The 24,180-nt window shown below is 45.3% G+C and overlaps 2 protein-coding genes and 1 pseudogene across 3 annotated transcripts in view; all 3 read left to right on the top strand.

Annotated features, from left to right (window-relative positions):
- Nucleotides 1-2,865, top strand: CYP1A1 (cytochrome P450 family 1 subfamily A member 1; the record flags this gene model as incomplete). Its single annotated transcript, XM_080691658.1, has 6 exons — nucleotides 1-837; nucleotides 1,358-1,484; nucleotides 1,572-1,661; nucleotides 1,981-2,104; nucleotides 2,246-2,332; nucleotides 2,505-2,865. 6 exons carry the CDS (start codon nucleotides 1-3, stop codon nucleotides 2,863-2,865), a joined length of 1,626 nt encoding a protein of 541 aa, XP_080547784.1.
- A 4,580-nt stretch (nucleotides 2,866-7,445) lies between these two features.
- Nucleotides 7,446-12,767, top strand: LOC308260362 (cytochrome c, somatic-like; annotated as a pseudogene). The gene is made up of 4 exons: nucleotides 7,446-7,477; nucleotides 9,949-10,301; nucleotides 12,473-12,622; nucleotides 12,714-12,767. The product of its transcript is annotated as a cytochrome c, somatic-like (transcript).
- A 4,081-nt stretch (nucleotides 12,768-16,848) lies between these two features.
- EDC3 (enhancer of mRNA decapping 3) overlaps nucleotides 16,849-24,180 on the top strand; it is a gene marked incomplete at both ends in the record, with an annotated part of 28,691 nt that continues 21,359 nt past the window's right edge. The window contains 2 exons of the mRNA XM_080690870.1: nucleotides 16,849-17,012; nucleotides 17,778-18,097. Coding sequence (XP_080546996.1) covers nucleotides 16,849-17,012; nucleotides 17,778-18,097 — 484 coding nt within the window. The remainder of the gene's footprint in view (nucleotides 17,013-17,777; nucleotides 18,098-24,180) is intronic.

Raw genomic sequence — 24,180 nt, 5'->3', positions numbered from 1 at the left:
ATGCTTTCTCTGTGTGGACTCCCAATCTCTGACTCAGCCACAGAGCTGCTCCTGGCTGCCACCATCTTCTGCCTGGTATTCTGGGCGGTCCGAGCCCCCAGGCGTCGGCTCCCCAAAGGCCTGAAGAGTCCACCAGGGCCCTGGGCTTGGCCCCTGATAGGGAACGTGCTGACGCTGGGGAAGAACCCGCACCTGGCGCTGACCGAGCTGAGGCAGAAGTATGGCAACGTCTTGCAGATCCACATCGGCTCCACGCCCGTGGTGGTGCTGAGCGGCCTGGACACCATCCGCCAGGCCCTGGTGCGGCAGGGGGATGATTTCAAGGGCCGGCCCGACCTCTACAGCTTCACCTTTATTTCTGAGGGCCAGAGCATGACCTTCAGCCCAGACTCCGGACCTGTGTGGGCTGCCCGCCGGCGCCTGGCCCAGAACGCCCTGAAGAGTTTCTCCATAGCCTCGGACCCGGCTTCCGCATCCTCCTGCTACCTGGAGGAGTACGTGAGCAGGGAGGCAGAGCAGCTAATCAGCAGGTTCCAGGAGCTGATGGCAGAATCCGGGCGCTTTGACCCCTATGGACATGTGGTGGTGTCAGTGACCAATGTCATCTATGCCATGTGCTTTGGCCAACTCCATGACCATGACAGCCAAGAGTTGCATAGTCTCGTCAGCCTGAGTAAGGAGTTTGGGGAGGTGACCGCCGCTGGCTATCCGGCTGACTTCACCCCCGTCCTTCGCTACCTGCCCAACCCTACCCTGAGTACCTTCAAGGACCTGAATAAGAAGTTTAACAGTTTCATACAGAAGATAATTAAAGAGCACTACAAAACATTTGAGAAGGTACAGGCTGGGGAGGGGCAGTGGCTGGTGGGTAGTAGGTAGGGTCTGGGCTGGGAGGTCAAAGATAAAGGATCAATCATGAGACCTCTCAGGGAGGCTTTGCCTGGGAGTTTGAAGCCATTCGTGAGTGGACTTCATTCTTGGTGGGAAAATAGAACTTTTTCTTGATTAGTCCTTCTGTGCTTCTGTCAGATAGCAAGAGCCAATGAATAGCCACTCCACACAAAATCATGGGCCAGTTATTGCAGGGACCAGGAAGAGTGAAAGCCTTTGTCTCTTGGATCCATGATACAAAAAGGCTAAAGAGCACATCCAGATGATAACTGTATCAGATTCTGAGCATCAGGTGTCCCTTGAGTTAGAGAAGGGGAGAATCTTGGAGAGGCAGAGAGAAGATGGGGTGGCAGCCTCAGAGTATCACCTCCTGAACAAAGGTGCTAGCGAGAGTGAGGACCAGGCCTGGATGGAGAGGGAGGTCTTGGCCTGGGATCTTGCTCACCTCCGTGCCTTCCCTGCCCAGGGTCACATCCGGGACATCACAGACAGCCTGATCGAGCGCTATCAGGACAAGAGGCTGGATGAGAATGCCAATATTCAGCTGCCAGATAAGAAGATTCTGAGTATTGTTCTGGACATCTTTGGAGCTGGTAAGACCTACCACTCGTATCCTTTCTATGCCTTTGTGCCCTGACCTGCCACCTGCCTTACTTTTCCCTCTGTTCTCTCCTGTCTAGGGTTTGACACAGTCACAACTGCCATCTCCTGGAGTCTCATGTACCTGGTGACGAACCCTACGGTACAGAAAAAGATTCAGGAGGAGCTGGGTAGGTGGTGATTCCCGTTGAAAGGGATCAAGCTGGGCTTGGTGGCGCACGCTTGTAATCCCAGCATGAGGAAGGTTGAGACTAGACTGGCTTCACAGGCAGACTCAGATACTTAGCGAGGCCCTTCATAACTCAGTGAGACTCTGTTTCAAAAATAAAAAAGACTAAAACATAGGGCTGGAGGTGTAGCTTGGAGGTACAATGGCCCTGGGTTCCATCCCTAGTACCGGAAAAAAAGAAAAAAAGGGGGGACCCAGGTAGGAGACCCTTCCAAAGTCTGGGCAGCCCCTTAATCCACCTGGACTTTTGTGTTCTGCAGACACAGTGATCGGCAGGGCGCGGCGGCCCCGGCTCTCCGACAGGCCCCAGCTGCACTATATGGAAGCCTTCATCCTGGAGACTTTCCGACACACCTCCTTTTTCCCCTTCACCATCCCTCACAGGTGAGGCCTCAGCGCCACTGCTGCCTCATACTGGGCATTACTCTAGTCCACCACTTGGTTAGGGCCGGGGGAGGGACATGGAATGGGGGACAGGGTTATTCCCCTGTGGCCCTGAACCTCACCGAGTTTCTTCCTCTCCAGCACCACAAGAGACACAAATCTGAGTGGCTTTTATATCCCCAAGGGGCGCTGCGTCTTTGTGAACCAGTGGCAGATCAACCACGACCAGTAAGTTGAGAGAGATAGCAGAACCCCCGGGGGCAGGCGGGACCCACTGTCTCCTGGGCCTCAGATTCTCCTGTCCAGGGGCCACTTACCCATCCCCTGTCCTCTGGGCTCAACCCGCTTGAGGCTTCTGAGCCCCTGAGATGCCGCCTCGGCTGCCTCCTTCCGGTTACAGGAAGCTATGGGGTGACCCGTCTGTGTTCCGACCTGAACGGTTTCTCACGGCTAATGGCGCTGTGGACAAGACACTGAGCGAGAAGGTCATTCTCTTTGGCCTGGGCAAGCGGAAGTGCATCGGGGAGACCATTGCCCGCCTGGAGGTCTTTCTCTTCCTGGCCATCCTGCTGCAGCAGCTGGAGTTCAGCGTGTCACCAGGCGTGAAGGTGGACATGACTCCCATCTACGGGCTGACTATGAAGCATGCTTGCTGTGAGCACTTCCAAGTGCAGCTGCGCTCTTGTAGGCTTCAGGGGCCCGAGTGCAAGGTGCTGTCCACCTACCTGTCTGACCTTCAACTTGAAATTCACAGATACTGATTTGGCTGATGTTTTGTAATATGGGCTGTAGGCAAGCCCGAAGGAGCGTGTCTGCCCACTAACCTGAACTTGCCCCTCTGCATATTGAGTACAGACAGTGAACACGGCAGAGGCCGCCCAGGAGCTGATGGAGCCTTTCAAAGTTGACCTTGAGCTAGAAGGCCTGTAAGGTAATAAGGCCCTGAGGCTCTGAGACCCATTGAAGAGCTCTTTGGAAGCCCTGGGGCACAGTAGCTGGCTGGGTAGAGCAGACCATGCTAGGACCCGTCTGACCTCTTTGACCATTGGGAGATGCCCAGAAGAAAGGGAAGAGATACCCCTAGACGTTGGCACAGAGGTGGTCTTGCCACCTAGATGAGGCTGAGCGATCTGACCACATGGGCTGGGATAGTGTTCCTGGAGAGGGGTCACCATTGTCTGCCTCACCTCCAGATAGGAGCAAATAGGGCTGCCTGCCTGGAAGGCCCCTGTTTCTATACATGAGGGGCTGGGGCTTGTGTCTAAGAGGAGCAGAGGACAGAGGGACTGCAATGCTCCAGGTACTAGGAGCAGGGCTGAGGTGAAGAATGTTATTTTAGTCATCCTCTACTGGTCTCCTTCTCTACACCCAGTATAAAAGTGTGGTGGTGCAGGCTTGTAATCCCAGCATTTGGGAGGCTGAGACAGGAGGATTGAAGTTGGAGGATAGCTTTAGCTCTTTCTTAGGGAGGCCCTTTGCAACACAGTGAGACTCTGTTTCAAAATAAAGAATAAGCCAGGTGTGGTGGTGTGGTGGCACATGCTTGTAATTCCAGTTGTAATTCCAGTGCTTGGGAGGCTGAGACAGGAGGATCACACAAGTTCAAAGCCAGCCTCAGCTACTTAGTGAGGCTCTCAGAAATTTAGTGAGACCCTGTTTCCAAATAAAGTATAAAATAGGCCGGGCGTGGTGGCGCACGCTTGTAATCCCAGCATTCGGGAGGCTGAGACCTGGAGGATCGCGGTTCGCTGACAGCCTCAGCTACTTAGTGAGGCCCTCTGCAACTCAGTGGGACCCGGTTTCAAAATAAAGAATAAAAAACAGGGCAGGGGGTGTAGCTTGGAGGTCAAATGCCCCTGGGTTCCATCCCCAGACCCGCAAAAAAAAAAAAAAAAAAAAAAAAAAAAAAAGTATAAAATAGGTCTGGGAGTATAGCCCGGAGGTAGAAAAGCCCCTGGGTTCCACTCCCAGTACCGCAAAAAAAGTGTTTTTTTTTTTAAATAAATGTTTGTACACGACTGTTATTCTAGCCTGCATTGTGCTTGCATTTATCATACATAAGAGCTGAAGACCATTTGTTTCATGCACTAGAGAAAAATCTAAACCAAGTATTGCGAAGCATGCAGGAAATCACTACCTAAACTAAATAATTAATAATAATAATAATAATCATCATCATCATCATCATCATATCCAGAAGTCCTATGGTAAGCTGGACGTGGTAGTACACATTTGTAATCCCCGCGCTTGGGAGGCTGAGACAGGTGGATCGCACAGGTTCGAAGCCAGCCTCAGGTACTTAGTGAGGTGCTCAGCAACTTAGTGAGACCCTGTTTCCAAATAAAATTTTTAAAAAAAGGTCTGGGAGTATAGCCCGGAGATAGAAAGACCCTGGGTTCCAACCCCAGTACCACCAAAATTTTTTTTTAAATACTCAGTGACACTCTCAGAAGTCCTATGGTGGTCAGTTCTTGAATTTTGAATAAAGACATGTCATCTCCATCTACCTTGGGCCCAATCCCATGTTGGGTGCTACTGTGGAGAGAGGAGGGAGGTGGCGGTGAGGGTGCAGGTGGCAGTTCCTGCTCTTGGGCAGTCTGCCTAGGGCACTAGACTCTGTCACCTCACTGGCTCTCCCCCTCGTTTTTTTTATCCTGTGTGTGGGTAAGTGGGGATAGAATTCAGGGGCATTCTACCTCCAAGCTACAACCCCAGACCTACTTTTTATTCTTTATTTTGAAACAGGGTCTTCTGAGTTGCAAAGGGCCTCACTAAGTAGCTGAGGCTGTCTGCGAATTGGGATCCTCCTGTCTCAGCCTCCCAAATGTTGGGATTACAAGCGTGCACCACCACGCCCAGATCTGTGATCACAGTTTTTTTTTGTTTTTTTTTTTTTGAAAGGAACTCTCATCTCAGAAGTTGTAACCTGCTCCTCAGTATTCATGCTCTGGTCCTCCAGGCTCTGTAGCCGTAGTAGAGCCCAAGGCCAAGCATAGGTGGAGAAGATCCTTGAATGCGGGGTTCCCATAAGCAGCCTGTAGCCCACATTCCAAGTCAAAAGCCCCTGCCCATCTGGGATGGCAGAGAGCAAGTATCAAGTGGCAGGGAAGGCTAGACCCACATCGCCAGGGATGATTCTGCCCAAAGGGCTGAGGGGAGCTGTATCTTGGATGTGAACCTCCCCAGTTCCACGCCAAACCAGCTGTCTTCCTGATCGTGTAGTTGACATTCCTGCTTTCTGGCAGGAGTAGAGAGAGACCTCCCACTCACCGAGAGTTTCAGGACACCAGGAGAAACAAGCTGTAGACATCTAGAGCAGTGTGTGTGTGTGTGTGTGTGTGTGTGTGTGTGTGTGTGTGTTCCTGGGGACTGAAACCAGGGGCATTTTACCTCCAAGGTGCTTCTCAGCTCTTTTTATTTTTTATTTTGAAACAGGGTTTTGCTAAGTTGCTGAGGATATCACTAATTGCATAGTACTGGGATTAGAGGTGTTTGCCTCTTAAACTTAAAAAAAAACTCATCTACCCAGGCGTGGTGGTGCACATCCGTACTCCAAGTACTTGGGAGGCTGAGACAGGAGGATCTCAAATGAGAGAACAGCTTTAGTAATTTAGGATCTCATCCACTTAGCAAGCCTTGTTTCCAAATAAAAAATAACACAGGGCTGGGGGTGTCACTTGGAAGTAGAATGCCTCTGGGTTCAATCCCCGGTACTCTTACCCCCGAAAAACTCATTTAGCTGGACGAGGGGCTGTATGTCTGTAACTGTAGTACTTTAGAGACAGAGAGGGAGATTGCAGATAGAGCCCAGGATGTGGTAACTTAGTAAGACCCTGGTTCAAAGTAAAAAATAAAATGGGGCTGGGAATGTAGCTCAGGGATACAACACCCCTGGGGTCAATTACTAGTAACACCAAAAAACAAAAACACTCTACTTTTATATATAATATGCTTTAACATAGATGAGCCTTGAAAACATGCTAAGTTTAAGAAACCAGATGCAGAAGGCCACATATTACATGATTCTATATTTATACAAGATATACAGAATAATAAATTCATAGAGACAGAAAGTTCGCTAGCGATTGCCAAGAAATAGGGGGGCAGGGAAAAGAGGAGGTACGGGGAAGCCTGGTGTTGGAAAGAGCTGATTGTAGTGTTTAGGCTTTGGCTGGGCGGCGCGGGGGAAGGTCTCAGGAAGTGGGCGTCAGCTCTACATTGGACGCTGTTGAACAGCGGGGACAATTCTAAGAGTGGGTACTTGGTAGGTTGCACAAGGGACCCTGCTTTTACTTGTGCTTAGACAAAATTATGCAGTGGCCTTGCTCGCTTTGCTTCATTCACCATGGTCATGGAGTAACCATGTCTGAGCTTGGTGATCTGTGAGAGGAGAACTGGAGAGCAGGAGAACAAGTGGCCTGTGAGCATCATGCTGCTTGTAATTCTGCTGAGGTCTAGCTGTGGACACCGAATCAGTCCCAGCTGCCCAGAGCCTTTCTTGTCAGTGCTCCTTTCTCAGCAAGGGTGGGTGGAGGTGGGTCTTAGGACATTCATCTATTGTGTTCAGGTTTTCAGCATTGCCAAGATTGTTTTTAAAAACAGTACTCGGGAGCTGGGCGTGGTGGCGCACGCTTGTAATCTGCCCGCTTGGGAGGCGGAGACAGGAGGATCGCACAGGTTCGAAGCCAGCCGTGCTGGCGTAAGAGACCCTGTTTCAAAAATATAAAATAGGTCTGGGAGTGTAGCTCGGAGGAAGAAGGGCTTCCAGGAACCCCAGTACCACCAAAAAAATAAAATAAAATAAAATAAAATAAATAAATAAAATAAAAAAAAATAAAAACAGTACTCGGTGAGCCGGGTGTGGTGGCGCGTGTTTGTAATCCCAGTACTTGGGAGGCTGAGACAGGAGGATCATGCAGGTTTAAAGCCAGCCTCAGCTACTTAGTGAAGCTCTCAGCAACTTAGTGAGACCCTGTGTCCAGATACTTCTTATCTCGAAGGATACTGGGTTTTCCCAGGTGTGCTAGGCATTTGGGCAAGCTGGTGTCATCTATAGAGAGCTGCTCTCTTGTGTGCATGCCAAGACAGCTGCTCCAGGGGATGCTGGTCACACATGGAAAAAAGGAAACCAAGCAAATTAACGGTGTCACTGCTTCTGCACCTGGTTTATAAAGCCCCTCAGCTTGTGGGATCTGGCGTGAGTCAGAACGCTGTGGAGAGAAAAATACTCATTTGAGTGCCTGCCCCTCGGCTAAGCAGTGAGGGGTAAGAGGTGCGGCTTTCTGGCTAACACTAGAGGCACTATGTAAGAAGAGAAATAGTGCCTGTCCAGCCCATTGCCATGGGCCTTTCTGGAGAAGTCCAGGGCACCAGGTGAAACACAAGTGCACCGCCAGCCTGTCACTGCTGGGCCTTCTGGTGAAGCACCTGTCCAGCCTGTTGGCACTGGTTGTCCCAAAAACATTCTCAATAAACCTTATCTCATATCCCACCTTCTAGTGTCTTCTGTGGCCTCTCAGCAACCTATCCCATTGCCCCAACACAGCTGGGCTGCGAACATTACATCACTAAAGGACACAGAGAGTCGGGCATGGTGATGCACGCCTGTAATCCCAGCACTTGGGCGACTGAGACAGGAAGATTGTTGATTTGAGGACAGCCTCAGAAAGTAGTGATACTCTCACAAACCTGGCAAGACCATTTTTTTTTTTTTTTTGCAGTACTGGGGATGGAATCCAGGAGCATTATACTTTCGAGTTACACCCCCAGCCCTATTTTTTATTCTTTATTTTGAAACAGGGTCTTATTGAGTTGCAGAGGGCCTCACTAAGTAGCTGAGGCTGTCCGTGAACCACGATCCTCCTGTCTCAGCCTCCCAAATACTGGGATTACAAGCATGCGCCACCATGCCTGGCTTGAGACCCTGTTTTACAATAAGAAATAAAATCGGGCTAGGGGTGGAGCTTGAAGGCAGAAATGCCTCTGAGTGCAATCCGCCGTGTCACAAAAAAGAAAAATAAATTTAAAAAAAGGACAGAGCGGCATGTGTAGCTTAGTGATAGAGCATTTGCCTAGCATGTACAAGACTCTGGGTTTAGTCCTCAGGGGGAGGAGAGGGGGAGAGAGAGAGAGAGAAGAAAGATGAGGGAAGAGAAAATAACAAAAAGGTAGAGATTAGCTAGGCGTGGTGGCACACGCTTGTAATCCCGGCGGTTGGGAGGTGGAGACAGGAGGCGCTGGTTCGAAGCCAGCCTTGCTGGTTTAAGAGACCCTGTTTCCAAATTAAAAATATATATATATATATATAAAATGGGTCTGGGAGTGTAGCCCTGAGGTAGAAGGGTTTCCAGGAACCCCATAACACCAAAAAAAAAAAAAAAGGTAGAGATAAAGATAGCTGGGTATGGTGGTGATGCACACCTGTAATGCTAGTACTTGTGACAGGAGGACTGCAGGTTTTAAGCCCTTAGCAACTTAGTGAGAACTTGTTTCAAAAGAAAAAAAAATAAGGCTGGGACTATAGCTCAGAGTTAGAATGCCCCTTAGTTCAATTCTCAGAACAGGCGCTTGTGCACACACACACACACACACACACACACACACACAGGAAACTGAGCGTGGTGGTGCACATCTATAATCCTAGTACTTAGGCTGAGACAGGAGGATTGTGGGTTTGAGGACAACCTCAGCTAGCAGTGAGACTTTCATCAACTTAGCGAGACCCTGTTTCAAAATAAAAATAAAAATGAGGCTGAGACAAGAGGATCGAAGATTCAGTCTGCCTTTGCAACTTACCAAGGCCTTCTGCAACTCTGTGAGATCTTTTTTCAAAATAAATAAAATAGGGCAAGCTGGGCGTGGTGGAGCATGCTTGTAATCCCCGCACTTGGGAGGCGGAGACAGGAGGATCACACAGGTTCGAAGCCAGCCGCGCTGGCCTAAGAGACCCTGTTTCAAAAATATAAAATAGGTCTGGGAGTGTAGCCCAGAGGTAGAAGGGCTTCCAGGAACCCCAATACCACCAAAAAAGAAAAAAGAAAAGAAAAGAAAAAAAAGAAAATAGGGCTGGGGTATAGCTCAGAGGTAGAATGCCCCTGGGTTTAATCCCTCAGTACCACACACACACACACACACACACACACACACACACACACACACACACAAATAACAATTACACACAGCCAGGTACAGTGGCGCATGCCTGACATCCTAGTACTTGGGAGGCTGAGACAGGAGGATCGCAGGTTAAAGGCAGCTTGTGGTAACTTAGTGAGACCCTGCTTCAAAATAAAATAAAAAAATAGGGCTGAGGGTATAGCTCAGAGGTAGAATGCTCCTGGATCAACCCCCAGTCCCTCCCCCCCCCCCACCCCAAAGAATTACACTGTGGCCAGTGAGATTTATCCTGGTTATACAAGCCTGGTTCAACATTTGAAAATTAGTTAATCTATCACATCAGAAAGCTAGAGAAAAAAATTAAATGGTCATTTTAATAGATGCAGAAAAAGTATCTCACAAAATCTGACATTGAGGCCAGGCGTGGTGGCGCACGCTTGTAATCCCCGCGCTTGGGAGGCTGAGACAGGAGGATCGCACAGGTTCAAAGCCAGCCTCAGCTACTTAGTGAGGCTCTTAGCAACTTAGTGAGACCCTGTTTCCAAATAAAATAGAAAATAGGTCTGGGAGTATAGCTCGGAGGTAGAAAGCCTCTGAGCTCTACCCCTAGTACCACCAAAAAATAAATAAATAAAAATCTGACATCGATTCATGCTAAGAATTGGTAGGATACAGAGGGGATGTTTGGCTTCCCATTGGACACTTTCCTTGTGCCAGTGATGAAAAAGCGAATTACAAATCGGTGATGTTGACAAAGGCAAGAAGATTTTTGTTCGGAAGTGTGCCCAGTGCCACACTGTGGAAAAGGGAGGCAAGCCCAAGCCTGGGCCACATCTCCGAGATCTGTTTAGGAAGAGACAGGTCAGGCTGCTGGATCTTCTTACACAGATGCCAACAAGAACAAAGGCATCGCCTGGGGGGAGCATACACTGATGGAATATTTGGAGAATCCCCAAAAGTACATCCCTAGGACAGACATGGTCTTCACTGCATTAAGAAAAAGGGAGAAAGGGCAGACTTAAGAGCTTACCTCAAAAAAGATACTAATAGCTACTGGCTTAGTTATTACAAATGTCTCATGGCCTTTCTTAGGTGTACTATAATTTAAATAATCTCATACACCAGAATTCAGATCATCAGTGGCTGGCTGAATTTTTGTTGGAGAGTTCTGATTTAAGTAAAATTGGCTTGTAGTTAAATGGGTATTTTTTCCTGTTTGATAGTAATTCCAGTTCAGGAAATGCTACCACTGTTTTCCTTTTTTAAAGATATGGTTGGACTTTATTAGTAATGTTCAACTTTTCACAAAAATGAGGAATGCCATTTCCAAACCTATCGAAGACTGGTTTTATATTTAGATTTATATAGTTGGTTACGTGAATATTTTAAATACTGGAGAAATCCCTTTGCTATTAGAAATAAGCAAGACTTAACTGTTTCAATATGTGTTCATTACCCTAAGGCAATGGTTGAAAATGAAGCAAGCCGGGCACATGATTGTAATCCTAGTACTTGGGAGGCTAAGACAGGAAGTTCTCAGGTTCAGGAGGCTGAGACAAGAGGATCGCAGGTTCGTGGCCAGCTTCAGCTACTTAGTGAGGCTGAGACCCTGTTTCCAAATAAAATAATAAAATAAGGCTGGGGTGTAGCTTGGAGGTAAAATGCCTCTGGGTTCAATTCTCAGTACTAACAAAAAAAAGAGAAAAGAAGAAAAGGATGCAATGTCTACTTTGTATTTTTGTTAATATGCAATTTAGTTAGAATTCTCTATATCTAAAATGCTACCTTTTACCCATTGGAAGGCATTTTCGTGTGTTTTATGTGTAAAATCAAATAAAGAATATTTTTATTTTGTGGTATTAGGGGTGGAACCCAGGGGCTTTTCTACCTCCAGGCTACACTCCCTGAACTATTTTATACTTTATTTGGAAACAGAGTCTCAGTAAGTTGCAAAGGGCCTCACTAAGTAGCTGAGGCTACCTGTGTGATCCTCCTGTCTCAGCCTCCCAAGCGCTGGGATTACAAGTGTGCGCCACCACGCCCCACCAAATAAAGAGTATTTAACACTAACACTTCTCAAAAAAAAAAAAAAAAAAAAAAAGAACTCGTAGGAAACCAAGAATAGAAGGAAACTGCCTCATTTTGATAAAGAATATCTGCAAAAACCCTACAGCTAACATTACTTAATGGTGAAAAATTTAGTAAGGCAATGATGTTCTCTCTCCCCATTTTTTTCATTATCATTCTGGAAGTTCTGGCTAATGCAACAAGACAAGAAAAGCAAATAAAAAGTACATCGTTTTGGAAGGAAGAAATTAAACTGTCTTTATTTGTAGATAATATGATTATCTATGTAGACAGCCGAAAAACATCTCCTGGAAGTAGTGATTATAGTAATGTTGAAGGATACAAGGTTAATATACACAAGTTACTTGCTTTCCTATATACCAGCAATGAACAAATAGAATTTGAAATTAAAGATATGTTGACATTAGCACCCTCAAAATATTTAGGTATAAATCTAACATATGAGGAAATCTTCAAAACTCTGATCAAAGATATCAAACAAGAATAAAATGCATTAAGAGATATTTCATGTTAAAAATGTCAGTTCTTCTTACTCTGATTTATTTTTATTTATTTTTGCAGTACTGGGGATGGAACCCAGGAGTATTCTACCTCTGAGCTAGAGCCCCAGTCCTATTTTTAATTCTTTATTTTGAAACAGAGTCTCGCTGAGTTGCAAAGGGCCTCACTAAGTAGTAGCTGAGGCTGTTCGTGAACCTCAATCCTCCTGTTTCAGCCTCCCAAATGCTGGGATTACACGCGTGCCCCACAACGCCCGGCTTAAAAGTTCCTGATTTTGTAGAACCACGTTTGAGATTACACTAACACCTACTCTATTCTATGAGGCCTGATAAAGCAGCGGTTCCCAAACCAGGGGTGAGGCTTCAAGAATGGCCTTGCAAATTCTAAACTCGGAAATTCCTTATTACCCTGGCTCGAGGCCCTAAAGGCATGCTTTTTTTTGTTGTTTTCTCCAAAATAAAGGCTACCGAGGCTCACCGACGCCAAAGAGGGGACAGTTTTAAGAAGTTTCGGGAAGAGCAGTCAGCAGACTGGCTGATTCTAACCCCGAAATGAGCAGAGCCGCTCATCTTTGAAGATCAACCACGGAAGCCATTTCTTGTTTCCTTTAGTCCATCGGTGCAAGGGGCGGTCTGCTTATTACGAACCGCCGCTGCAATTTAGCAAGGAAAACCGTCCCGCGTGAACAAGATCCGCCGCGAGCCGTCCACCCTATCTGGGCGACCGGCGCTACGGCCGCAGGAAGAGAAGCAGGAACTTTTCTTCGAGGCTGCAAGGACAGCTCCCCAAAGGAACCTAGGCCGAGGAGCCGGGGTGCAGGACGCCAGTCCCAGCCCAGATTTCACCACCGCGGCGCCTGGCCAGTTCCCTCCCGGCGTTCTCGCCAATTCCCCAATTCCGCTAGCTCCGCGCCGCCCGGCGCCGGCCCTCCGGTCTGCACGCGTCGCGCCGGAAGTGACCTCACGGCGGCGGCGCGCGGCGCGCGCGCTTCCGGCGGCGGCGGATCCGGCGGTGGGTGTGGAGCGGCCCCTCCGCGGGTCTCTGGGCGTTGGGGGGTCCACTCGGAGGCGGCGCGGAGGTGAGAGCGGGGGTGCTCGGGGGAGGGGGCTGCCGGGGCGCCGCCCGCGCCTTCAGGCTGTGCGGCTCCGAGTCGTGTGGACCCCGGGGAGGCGGGCACGGCCGCGGAGGGGGCCGCGGACGAGGGCTGGCCCCCGCATTTTGGTTTGAGCTGGAGCGGGGGGGGGGAGGCAGCGGGGTTCCACGGAGTCTGAGGACTGTGAGGTGCCTGGACTCTTTAGTCCAGCCTTGGCGGTGGCGGCTACAGCTCACAGTGCCTCAGTTTCCTTTTTGAGCAGGGAGCTAGGCGGCAGGAAGGAGGGAGAGTGCCACGTCTGTGATTGGGAGCTTGGGAACTGACCTGGGGTGTGGGAGGAGAGGGAGGCTGAGAAATTGGTACTTGCCAGGGTACAGCTTCTCTGGAACCCCGGCTACTTCCCCCGAAGTCATTCCTGCCCCTAGATTAAGTCCGCGGTTCTTAATCTCAGCACCCTTTGTGCGATACTCATTGCTCTATCAGTACTTGTTGAGTTGTTAAAGTGTTTTAGTTTGTGGGAGGAATCTCCTTGTAAGCTTGGCCAATTGATTTTCAATCTCCCATTTGCAGAGCTAGGAAGAATCGTAATCCCCTTTCTGTGGTTACAGGTGAGAAACTCGCAAACTCAGATGGTTCTTTTTCCCTTCCTCTTCTCTAGCCACGGATTTAGACTAATTTAACATATAGGCCTTTTAGTATATTTTATCTTATGTTACTTTTTTGGTACCGGGGATTGAACCCAGGGGGAATCTACCTCTGAGCTACACCTCTAGACCTATTTTAGTTTTAAATTTTGAAACAGAATTTCACTAAGTTGCTGAGAGCCTTGCTTAATTGCTGAGGCTGAAGTCTGGCGTGGTTGCACACACTTGTAATCCCAGCATTCGGGAGGCAGAGGATCGCTGTTCCGGGACAGTCTCAGCTACTTAGTGAGGCCCTCTGCAACTTAGTGAGACTCTGTTTCAAAATAAAATTAAAAATAGGACAGGGGGTGTAGCTCAGAGGTCAAATGCCCCTGGGTTCCATCCCCAAACCCGCAAAAAAAAAAAAAAAAAAAAAAAAAAAAAATTGCTGAGGTTGGCCTTGAGCCTGTGATCCTACTGTCTCAGCCTCCAACTCTTGGGATTACAGGCATGCTTTACCACACCCAGTTCCTATATAGATCTTAATTCCTCCTAAATATAAATGACTGCTTCTGAGCAGTTTTTATTTCATTTGGGAACCTCATATGGGTCCTAATCTTTTTTATTTATTTATTTTATTATTTTGTGGTACTGGGGATGGAACCCAGGGGCATTCTACCTCCGAGCTACACCTTCAAACCCATTTTTATTCTTTATTTTGAAACAGGGATCCACTGAGTTGCAAAAGACCTCACTAAGTAGCTGAGGCTACATTAACAGCATGCGCCACCACACCTGGCTCATCGTGGTTTTTTTAATGAGTGTAAATTAGATGTATGAGGCACACAATTTTTACTTGATGCTCAGTATGAAGTTCAAACGGTTACAAAGAACATGAGTTTTTGGAAGCCAAGATATTTTTGGTGGAGTTTCCTCTTGTGGGTAGGGCTGTGGACTAGAAAAGTGCCTTAAGCTTTTTTTTTATTTTTTGGCCTATGATCCACAGGTAGATGTGTTTTATCTCGTGCCTCATGCCCCTATACATAACAATAATAGAAAGTTTACTTAGCCTTTCTACAGATGATGACCCCTGACATTTTCCATTTGTCAAAAGAGGAAAAAACCTGGCAATTTCTAATAATGCAAAATACAATTCTACTGTGTGATTTCCTGTGTAATATGTGCAGCAAAATTGGGTACATTTGTCTGCTATGAAATTAATATAAGAATGTGGATTATTATCTGGGTGTTGTGGTGCATACTCGTAATCCCGGTTCTTGGGAGGCTGAGACAGGAGGATCACAGATTCAAGGACATTTTCAACAAGTATTGAGACTCTCATCAACCTAGCAAGACCCTGTTTCAAAATAAAAATAATGAGCCGGGCGTGGTGGCGCACCCTTGTAATCCCCGCGCTTGGGAGGCTGAGACAGGAGGATCGCACGGGTTCAAAGCCAGCCTCAGCTACTGAGTGAGGCTCTCAGCAACTTAGTGAGACCCTGTTTCCAAATAAAATCTTTATAGGTCTGGGAGTATAGCCCAGAGGTAGAAAGCCTCTGGGTTCCATCCCTAGTACCACCACCAAAACAAACAAACAAAAAATAAAAATAATGAAATAGGCTGGGGGTGCAGCTTGGAGGTAGAATACCCCCAACAAAAGTGAATTATTCATAATAGCTCAGAAATGGAAATAACCTGATATTCTATCAACAATAGAATAGATAAATACTTTGTGGCTTACTTATATAACACAGAACAGACAAGAAAAATTAACTTTTGGTATGTGCAAAAATAGGATGAATTTCACAGCTGTATTGCTGAGCAGAGAAGGCTAGACTTTTTAAGAGAACCTTTGTGATTCCATTTACGTGAAATTAAAAAATAAACTAAACTGACCTTTTATGATGTCAGAGTAATGACACAGTCGAGCCTTCTGGGGCATTTAGGTGGTGGTAATATGGGTGAATTGACATGTAAGAATTCATGGAGCTGTACACTTAAAAAATGTAGAGATAATATATGTAATAAGTTGATAAAAGAGAAAACAAAAGCCACCAAAGATTAATTTCTTTGTAGCTCCTATATCTCTTGCTTCATGCGTCACCTGTAGATTCCTTTTTTTTTTTGGTGGTACTGGGGATTCCCAGTCTCCTTTTATTTCTTATTTGGAAACGGTCTTGCTAGGTTAATGGGTGTCTGTTTGCTGAGGCTGTCCTTGAACCTGTGACCCTCCTGTCTCAGCCTCCCAAGTACTGGGATCACAGGTGTTTGCCAGTATGCCTGGCTCAACTAGTTCTTTTCATATTGAGGTATTCATTCTGTAATGGATGAAGCACCCATGCTTAGTGCATTCATCTGATGAGAAACTCAATTGGTGGCACTTTAATTTAAATTTACTGTTTTGTGTTAAAAAATGAATTCTTAAAATCAGTGCTAAATAATTATACAAAATAGCGGGTTTCAGTTGTGAAATATTTGTAAATGCACATAACTTTTTTTTTTTGGTACTAAGGATTGAATCCAGGGGCATTCTACTTCTGAGCTATACCCCCAGCCCTGTTTTTATTCTTTATTTTGAAACAGAGTCTTACTAAGTTGTGGAGGGCCTCACTAAGTAGCTGAGGCTGGCTGGGAACCTGCGGTCCTCCTGTCTCAGCCTCCCAAGTGCTGAGATTATAGGAGTGTACTAGCATCCTCAGCTCAATATCATCTTTATTTATTTTTATTTTTTAATTTTTTTTGGTGGTACTGGGGGTAGAACCCAGAGCCTTTCTACCTCTGGGCTATACTCCCAGACCTTTTTTATATTTTATTTGGAAACAGGGTCTTGCTAAGTTGCCGAAAGCCTCACTAAGTAGCTGAGGCTAGCTTCGAACCCATGTGATCCTCCTGTCTCAGCCTCCCAAGCGCGGGGATGACAAGCGTGCGCCACCACGCCCAGCTATTCTTTAATTTGAAATCGGGTCTCACTGAGTTGCAGAGGGCCTCACTAAGTAGCTGAGGCTGTCCTCGAACCGCAATCCTCCAGTCAGCCTCCCGAATGCTGGAATTAGAATGCTGGAATATGGAATGCCGGCTTAATGTATGTACTTTAAAGCAATTACAGAGTTTTTGTACATATTAAGTAATATTAGTATGCATATTCTTGCTAAAACTTTTCTTATTTTTTTATACTTTATTGCCTCATTTAAGGATTTGACAGAATGTGTATTATTAAGGAACTCTTAGTATAGAACTTGACATAATATTTGCTGAATTAAAGATTTGTCTGTTCTCCAAGGTACACTGATTAGCTCTCCTCTCCGTGATCTCACTTCTGGAACATGGCTGCAGATTGGCTGGGCAGTATCGTGTCTATCAACTGCGGAGAAAGCTTGGGTGTCTATCAGGGCAGAGTGTCAGCAGTGGATCAGGTCAGCCAGACCATTTCTCTCACCCGGCCTTTCCACAATGGAGTGAAGTGTCTTGTTCCAGAAGTCACCTTCAGGTGAGAATCCCCCTGATTGTTTCTAACCCAGTGGTGGTCTGTGGCCCTTGTTTCTAACCCAGTGGTGGTCTGTGGCCCTTGAACTAGGTCTGATTTGCCAGGATTCTGTTGGGTGGGGCTCTTTTTGAGTCTTATCAGGTATTGCAATCTTAGCTTTCACAGTCCAGCTCCCATTCTAAGCAGAGACCTTGTTTTGTAATTAGCATTCAGCTAATGATTCAGAGTTTGTGAAACCTGTTTCTTTTCTCAGTCAAACATGCAGTATTCTTTTATAGTTAGCATAATCTTTTTTTGTCTTTTATGGTTTCATGTTTTATTTCTCAGGTTTAGATTTGTTCTTTCTCATGTTGACAGTTCTTATTAATGCATAAATGTGTCCCTTTGTAGATTTATAATTTATCCCCAGAAGTATGCTGTAGCCCATATCTAAAGTTCTTAGGTGCAGGAGAGCCTTTTTCTTTGTATTTGACAATAGGTCTCAAGTTAACTGTGTTTTCACATACCTCTTTTTACTGGTTTCACAAACAGCCTCCTACACTTACACACCAACAAACAGACAAAATGCCATCAGGCGAGAGCTTTCTTGATTTTCTGATAATTCCTCCCAATACATACCCGTGTATAACCTTTTCCTGTGGGTATAACCATTCTTAATACTTACCTACTCACCAAAGTGCAAAGGTGTAGCTCTTTACTGTTGATCCCAGTTTCATCCTGGTTATCACTATTACAGTTTTGAGACTTGAAATCTTTTGTGTATTTCAGGGCAGGTGATATAACAGAATTAAAAATTCTGGAGATACCAGGTCCTGGAGACAACCAGCATTTTGGAGACCTTCATCAGACAGAATTAGGCCCCGCTGGTGTTGGGTACCAAGCGGGTATCAGTCAGAATGGCACAGGCAAGTTGGTTAAGAAACCAGCCTCTTCCAGTAGTGCTCCTCAGAACATCCCTAAGAGGACTGATGTGAAGAGCCAAGATGTTGCCATTTCTCCCCAGCAGCAGCAGTGCTCAAAAAGCTATGTGGACAGGCACATGGAGTCCTTGAGTCAGTCCAAAAGTTTCCGTCGGCGACATAACTCCTGTAAGTAGGTTCAAGTTGCTCTTTCTTCTTAACTCATTTGTTCAAGGATTGTAAGCTCTTATCTGTTGCTCATTTTTAAGCGAGTCTTTTATTACCCTTATTTAAAAAAAAAAAAAAAAGAATGCTTGGCAGAGTTTCTCAAAAGTATAGCATAGTTCTCTCCAGGGCCAGTCTCTCAAGATGTCAAGGGGAAGGAAATGAGTTGTTAGAGTTAAATAGTTTCCTGTCCACTCCTGTGACTTTCCTTCCTTCAGAAAAACCAGTGGTCTGCCTAGAGTTCATTAAAACTAACTATGATGATGTTTAAAATCTGGCAACTGATAGTGTAAGTCATGTCCAACTGGAACCTGCACTTGGACTACGGCAGGAATTCTGGAGTAGTTTTTTCTTTTTATTTGGTTCTTATCTGAATAAGAGAGGAAAGGTGGTGTAGACATCACTGTAATGAGGAAAGGACTGGTGTCATCACTCTAATCTTTCATTTTCTGACAGACTGCCCATCTTAAATTTGCTCTATTTACTGTCCCTCTTGGATCATCAAGTAGAGCATTCACTTGGATCATCAAGTAGAGCTTTCCAGTTTTGTTTGGTAATAATGAATTATTGAATGCCATTTTCTGACTTTAGAACCCATAGTTAATTCACTAGAATCTGTTATGCTTTTTAGCATATTCATTAGAGTAATGTAATGGCAAATCATAACAGATTCACTTGCATCTGTTATGTTGCTTAAATATGAATGTTCTTTTAAAAAATTACTTTTAGATGACAGATTATTCTAGCTTTTACTTAATGTTTTTGTTCCCAGAAATAGTAGCAGAATATATTAGGGAATTTAAATGAGGATTCATACTATGGTGTTACTTCTGTAGGCACAATTTAATTTGTGTGTGTGTGTGTGTGTGTGTGTGTATTTTACTGGCAGTTGAACTTGGTGACCTTTTACCTCTGAGCTATATCCCCAGCCCTATTTTATTTTTATTTAGAAGTAGGGTCTCACTAACTTGATGAGAGTCTCATTACTTTCTGAGGCTGTCTTGAACCTTCAATCCTCCTATCTTAGCCTACCAAGTACTGGAATTACAGATATGTACCATCATGCCATCATGCCTAGCTTTAGAGGACAGATTTTTTTTTTGTGTGTGGTACTGAGGATGGAACCCAGTGGCTTTTTCTACCTCTGTGCTATACTCCCAGACCTATTTTATACTTTATTTGGAAACAGGGTCTCACTAAGTTGCTGACAGCCTCACTAAGTAGCTGAGGCTGGCTTCAAATCTATGCAGTCCTCCCATCTCAGCCTCCCAAGTGCTGGGATTACAAGCATGAGCCACCACGCCCAGCTAGAAGGCAGAATTTAAAGTGAGCTAGGTCTCCCTGGAACCCCCATGCAGGGAGTTGATTACAGAAAATTTCAGATGTTTCTTGTTGCCTTTGTCTGTAGTCTCTGTGGCATTGAAGGGAGGTTTTAGTGTGCTGTGTGATTCTAGTGTGTGATGTGGCCCCTGCATGAGAGACTTAACATTTTAAGTTTTGGAAATGATGGAAGTGAAAAAACGATGGAAGTTTTAAAAATAAAGTATTTCAGGCCGTCTGTCTGTGTCTTTCATTGCAGTACGCTGGAGATTGAACCCAGGGACTTAATAGGCAAGTACTCTACCACTGAGCTATATTCTCAGCTTTTTTTTACTTTTTATTTTGAGATAGGTTCTCAATGAGTTGCCTAGGCTGGCCTGAAACTTGAAGTCCTCCTGCCTCAGCCTCCCCAGTAGCTGGGATTACAGGTGCATGCCACTGCTCCTGGCTCCCATGTCCTTTTTTCTTTTTCTTTTTTCTTTTTTCTTTTTTTTTTTGTACTAAGAATTAAACTCAGGAATATTTATCTCTGAGCTTTCCCCCTACCCCTTTTTTATTTTGAAACAGAATCGGGCCAATTTGCTGAGGTCTTGCCAGATTACCAAATCTGGCCTCAAACCTGTTATCCTCCACTCTCAGTCTCCCAAGTACTGGGATTAAAGGCATGTACCACCACACCTGGCTTTTTTTGTTTGTTCTTGGTATTAGAGATTGAACCCAGGGGCATTCTACCTCTGAGATGTACCCGTAATCCTTTTGTGCATGCGTGCTTGTGTGCACGCGTGCGGGGCATTCTATCTCCAAGCTACACCCCTAGCCCTTTTTTATATTTTGTTTTGAAAGAGGGTCTTGCTAGGTTGCTTCTTTTCTGAGGTTAGGGGTGGAACCTGTGTTCCTCTTGTCTCAGCCTCCCAAATACTGATATTATAGTCATGTGCCAACACACCTACCTCCCATATTCTTTTGACATGCTCCCTGCATATTGTGGGATTTTTTTTTAACCCTAAATACTTCATTTCTTTCTTTTGTGTGTGTATGGTACTGGGGGTGGAACCCAGAGGCTTTCTACCTCCGGGCTGTACTCTCAGACCTATTTTATATTTCATTTGGAAACAGGGTCTCACTAAGTTGCTGAGAGCCTCACTAAGTAGCTGAGGCTGGCTTCAAACCTGTGCGATCTCCTGTCTCAGCCTCCCAAGCGTGGGGATTACAAGTGTGCACCCGGCCCAGGCACCATTTATTGTAAGGGTTACTTAGGTTTCTCACCCACTTCATTGATTTGTTTAATATGTTTATTTTTGTTCTCTTTTGTTTTTGTGGTACTTGGAATTGAATCCAGAGGCATTCTACCTTTGAGCTACACCCTCACACCAATTTTATTATTTGAAAACAGGGTCTCTAGGTTATTGAGAGTTAACCTCCTGTCTCAGCCTCCCAAGTACTGGGATTACAGGCATGCACCATCATGCCTAGCTCATATGTTTATAATATAGTTAGAGTGTCACCTTATGCATTCCATCTTGGGATTATTCCTCAACCTCCTAAATGATTTTTTTTTGGGGGGGTGGTGTTAAGTAAGGATGGAACCCAGGGGCATTCTATCCCCGAGCTATACTCCCAGTCCTATTTTTTATTCTTTATTTTGAAACAGAGTCTCACTGAGTTGCAAAAGGCCTCACTAAGTAGCTGAGGCTGGTCTTAAACTTGCAATCCTCTTGTCTAAGCTTCCCAAATGCTAGGATTACAAGCATATACCACCACACCCGGCTCTAAATGAAATTTTTATTTTTATTTATTTATTTTTTGCAGGTCTGCGGATGGAACCCAGGGTCATTCAATGTCTCAGCTACACCCCCTGCCCTACATTTTATTCTTTAATCTGAAACAGGGTCTCATTAAGTTGCGGAGGGCCTCACTAAGTGGCTGAGGCTGTCCACAAACCGCAATCCTCTGGTCTCAGCCTCCCGAATGCTGGGATTACAAGGGTGCACCACCATGCCCGGCTTTCTTTTAATGTTCTTAATATATCTAACAGATTTGAAAATTCAGGGCCTAGAATTAATTAATTTTTTGCTGGGGATTGAACTCGGGCATTCTACCTCTAAGCTACACCCCCAGGCCTATATTTATTTATTTATTTATTTATTTTTATTTGTGGGTCTGGGGATGGAACCCAGGGGCATTCAACCTCTGAGCTACACCCCCTGTCCTATTTTTATTTTTTAATTTGAAACAGGGTCTCACTGAGTTGCGGATGGCCTCACTAAGTAGCTGAGGCTGTCTGTGAACCATGATCCTCCAGTTTCAGCCTCCCAAATGCTGGGATTACAAGTGTGCGCCACCATGCCTGGCTTTAATTTTTATTTTGAAACAGGGTCTCACTAGGTTGATGAGAGTCTCACTACTTGCTGAGGCTGTCCTTGAATCTGTGATCCTCCTGTCTCAGCCTCCCAAGTACTGGGATTACAAGTATTGCCACCACGCTTAGCCAGGTCCTAGAATTTAGAAGGCAATCAACCAGAAGGTCCCAGATTCTCAGACCTTCTCACAAAGTCTATTGAGTCTGGCATTAAAATTCATAGTTTGACCATCAGGTACCCTTTAGCATGCTAAGTTAGGACAAAGTTTTGCTTTATAATATGTTTGTGACCAAAAAAAAAAAACATCAATTGTGTCACCAATGGTTTCACAACAGTGGATTTGTCACAAGATGTTTCCCTGCCAAAGGGCCTCTCTGTTAAAGGGTGGCAGAGAAATGGCATAGGAAATTGGCTGGCCTTCAGTCTTAACATAAACTTGGCCCTTGTAATTGAAAGGTAAAGAAGTATGGAAACCACTATTAATTTTTTCCAAGAGAAGTGTTTCACCCAGTGGCCAAAGACCAGGTTGCTTAATTCAGAGCCAGATCCTTTGGGATGAATAAGCCAAGTACTGAGAGAGTTTTAGTGTGGGAAAGGAAACAGTAAGACAACTGAGTGTCTTGGTTCTTTTCATTTACTTTATAGCCTTGAACCTTGCTGATGTCAGTTTTTCCTCTTGGAAATGTCTCTTACTCCCTGCTTTTCTGACAGTGTTGGAACATAGCTGGTTCCTAGTATATAGATCTGGAATGAGTGGAAGACCGTGCATTTAAAGGATCACGGAAGAAAGGGCTGGGTGTGGTGGTGCACACTTGTAATCTCAGTACTTGGGAGGCCAAGATGTGAGGATCAGAGATTTGAAGCCGGCCTCAGAAACTTAGGCCCTCTACAACTCAGTGAGACCTTGTTTCCAAAAAAAAAAAAAATTGGGCTGGAGTGTAGCTCAGAGGTAGAATGTCTCTGAGTTCAGTTCTGCAGGGCCAAAAACACCAACAACAAAAGCAAGCAGACCTAGAACCTTCTAAATACATAGCTGTGGATTTGGTTGCAAGTTATATTTGTAGAGTTCTATAGCAGAGCCAAAAGTAGTGCTCAGTGCCCAGAATCATTAGGGCAGATTTAAGGCGTCATCCACGCTAGTCTTTATGTTGGAGCACCTTTGTCAGCATGCTGAGTTTTATAGCCAGCCTTGTTTGTTTTCCTTGTCTTTCTGCTTAGCTTTTCAGTAGCTCTGCATCATGAGGCATGATCGGAAGTAGGTACTATTTATAAAAATTTTTTTTTTTAACTGAGCAAAATGTGTTGTTTTTGTACTGGTGTTAGTCTAGTGTTTAAACACTGTTAGAGAAGCCACTAATGATCTGTAAAGTCAGCATTATCATCACCAGAGTAAGTGGCCCTTTACCAATGTCATTTGGGAAGTCTGAACTGCTTGCCGTGTTTGGCTCTTTGGAGTTGTGGTTCTTTCTGTTTCTGTATCTCTGTGGGCTCCTCTTTAGCAGTGTCTATATCTTTTCTTCTGAGCTTTATTCTTGATCTGTCACCTGGTTTCAGGAGCCTGGTATTTAATCTGAATGAGAATTGTTTTCTCATTTTGCTTCTTTTACCTTATCTTTGCTCATTGATGAATTGCCCAGCTTCATCCATCATTGGTGGACATGACTGAACATTCTCCTCTGAAACCCTTGCCTCATACTCCCTCTTGTATTATCATCAATAACTTCATCTTGGTGTCATACAACAAACATAGCATAGTTTTTTATTTTTTATTTATTTTTTTATTTTTTTTGCGGGTCTGGGGATGGAACCCAGGGGCATTAGACCTCCGAGCTACAACCCCTGCCCTATTTTTTATTGTTTATTTTGAAACCGGGTCTCACTGAGTTGCAGAGGGCCTCACTAAGTAGCTGAGGCTGTCCGGGAACCGCGATCCTCCAGGTCTCAGCCTCCCGAATGCTGGGATTACAAGCATGCGCCACCACGCCCGGTGTATAATTTTTTTTTTTTAAACAATGGCTAAATTCGCCGGGCGTGGTGGCGCACGCTTGTAATCCCCAAGCTGCCCTATTATTTATTTATTTATTTATTTATTTATTTATTTATTTATTTATTTATTTATGGTGGTACTGGAGTTCCTGGAAACCCTTCTACCTCCAGGCTACACTCCCAGACCTATTTTATACTTTTTTATTTGGAAACAGGGTCTCTTAGGCCAGCACGGCTGGCTTCGAACCTGCGCGATCCTCCTGTCTCTGCCTCCCAAGCGCGGGGATTACAAGCGTGCGCCACCACGCCCGGCTTTAGCATAATTTTTGATGTCTCACTTTCTTTCTCTTAATTAATCTCAAGGTGCCTCTCCCTCCCTAG

Source organism: Muscardinus avellanarius (assembly GCF_963383645.1).
Source record: "Muscardinus avellanarius genome assembly, chromosome: 3".
In the NCBI taxonomy this organism is placed as follows: domain Eukaryota; kingdom Metazoa; phylum Chordata; class Mammalia; order Rodentia; family Gliridae; genus Muscardinus; species Muscardinus avellanarius.
This window is presented reverse-complemented; position numbering and strand designations above follow the sequence as displayed.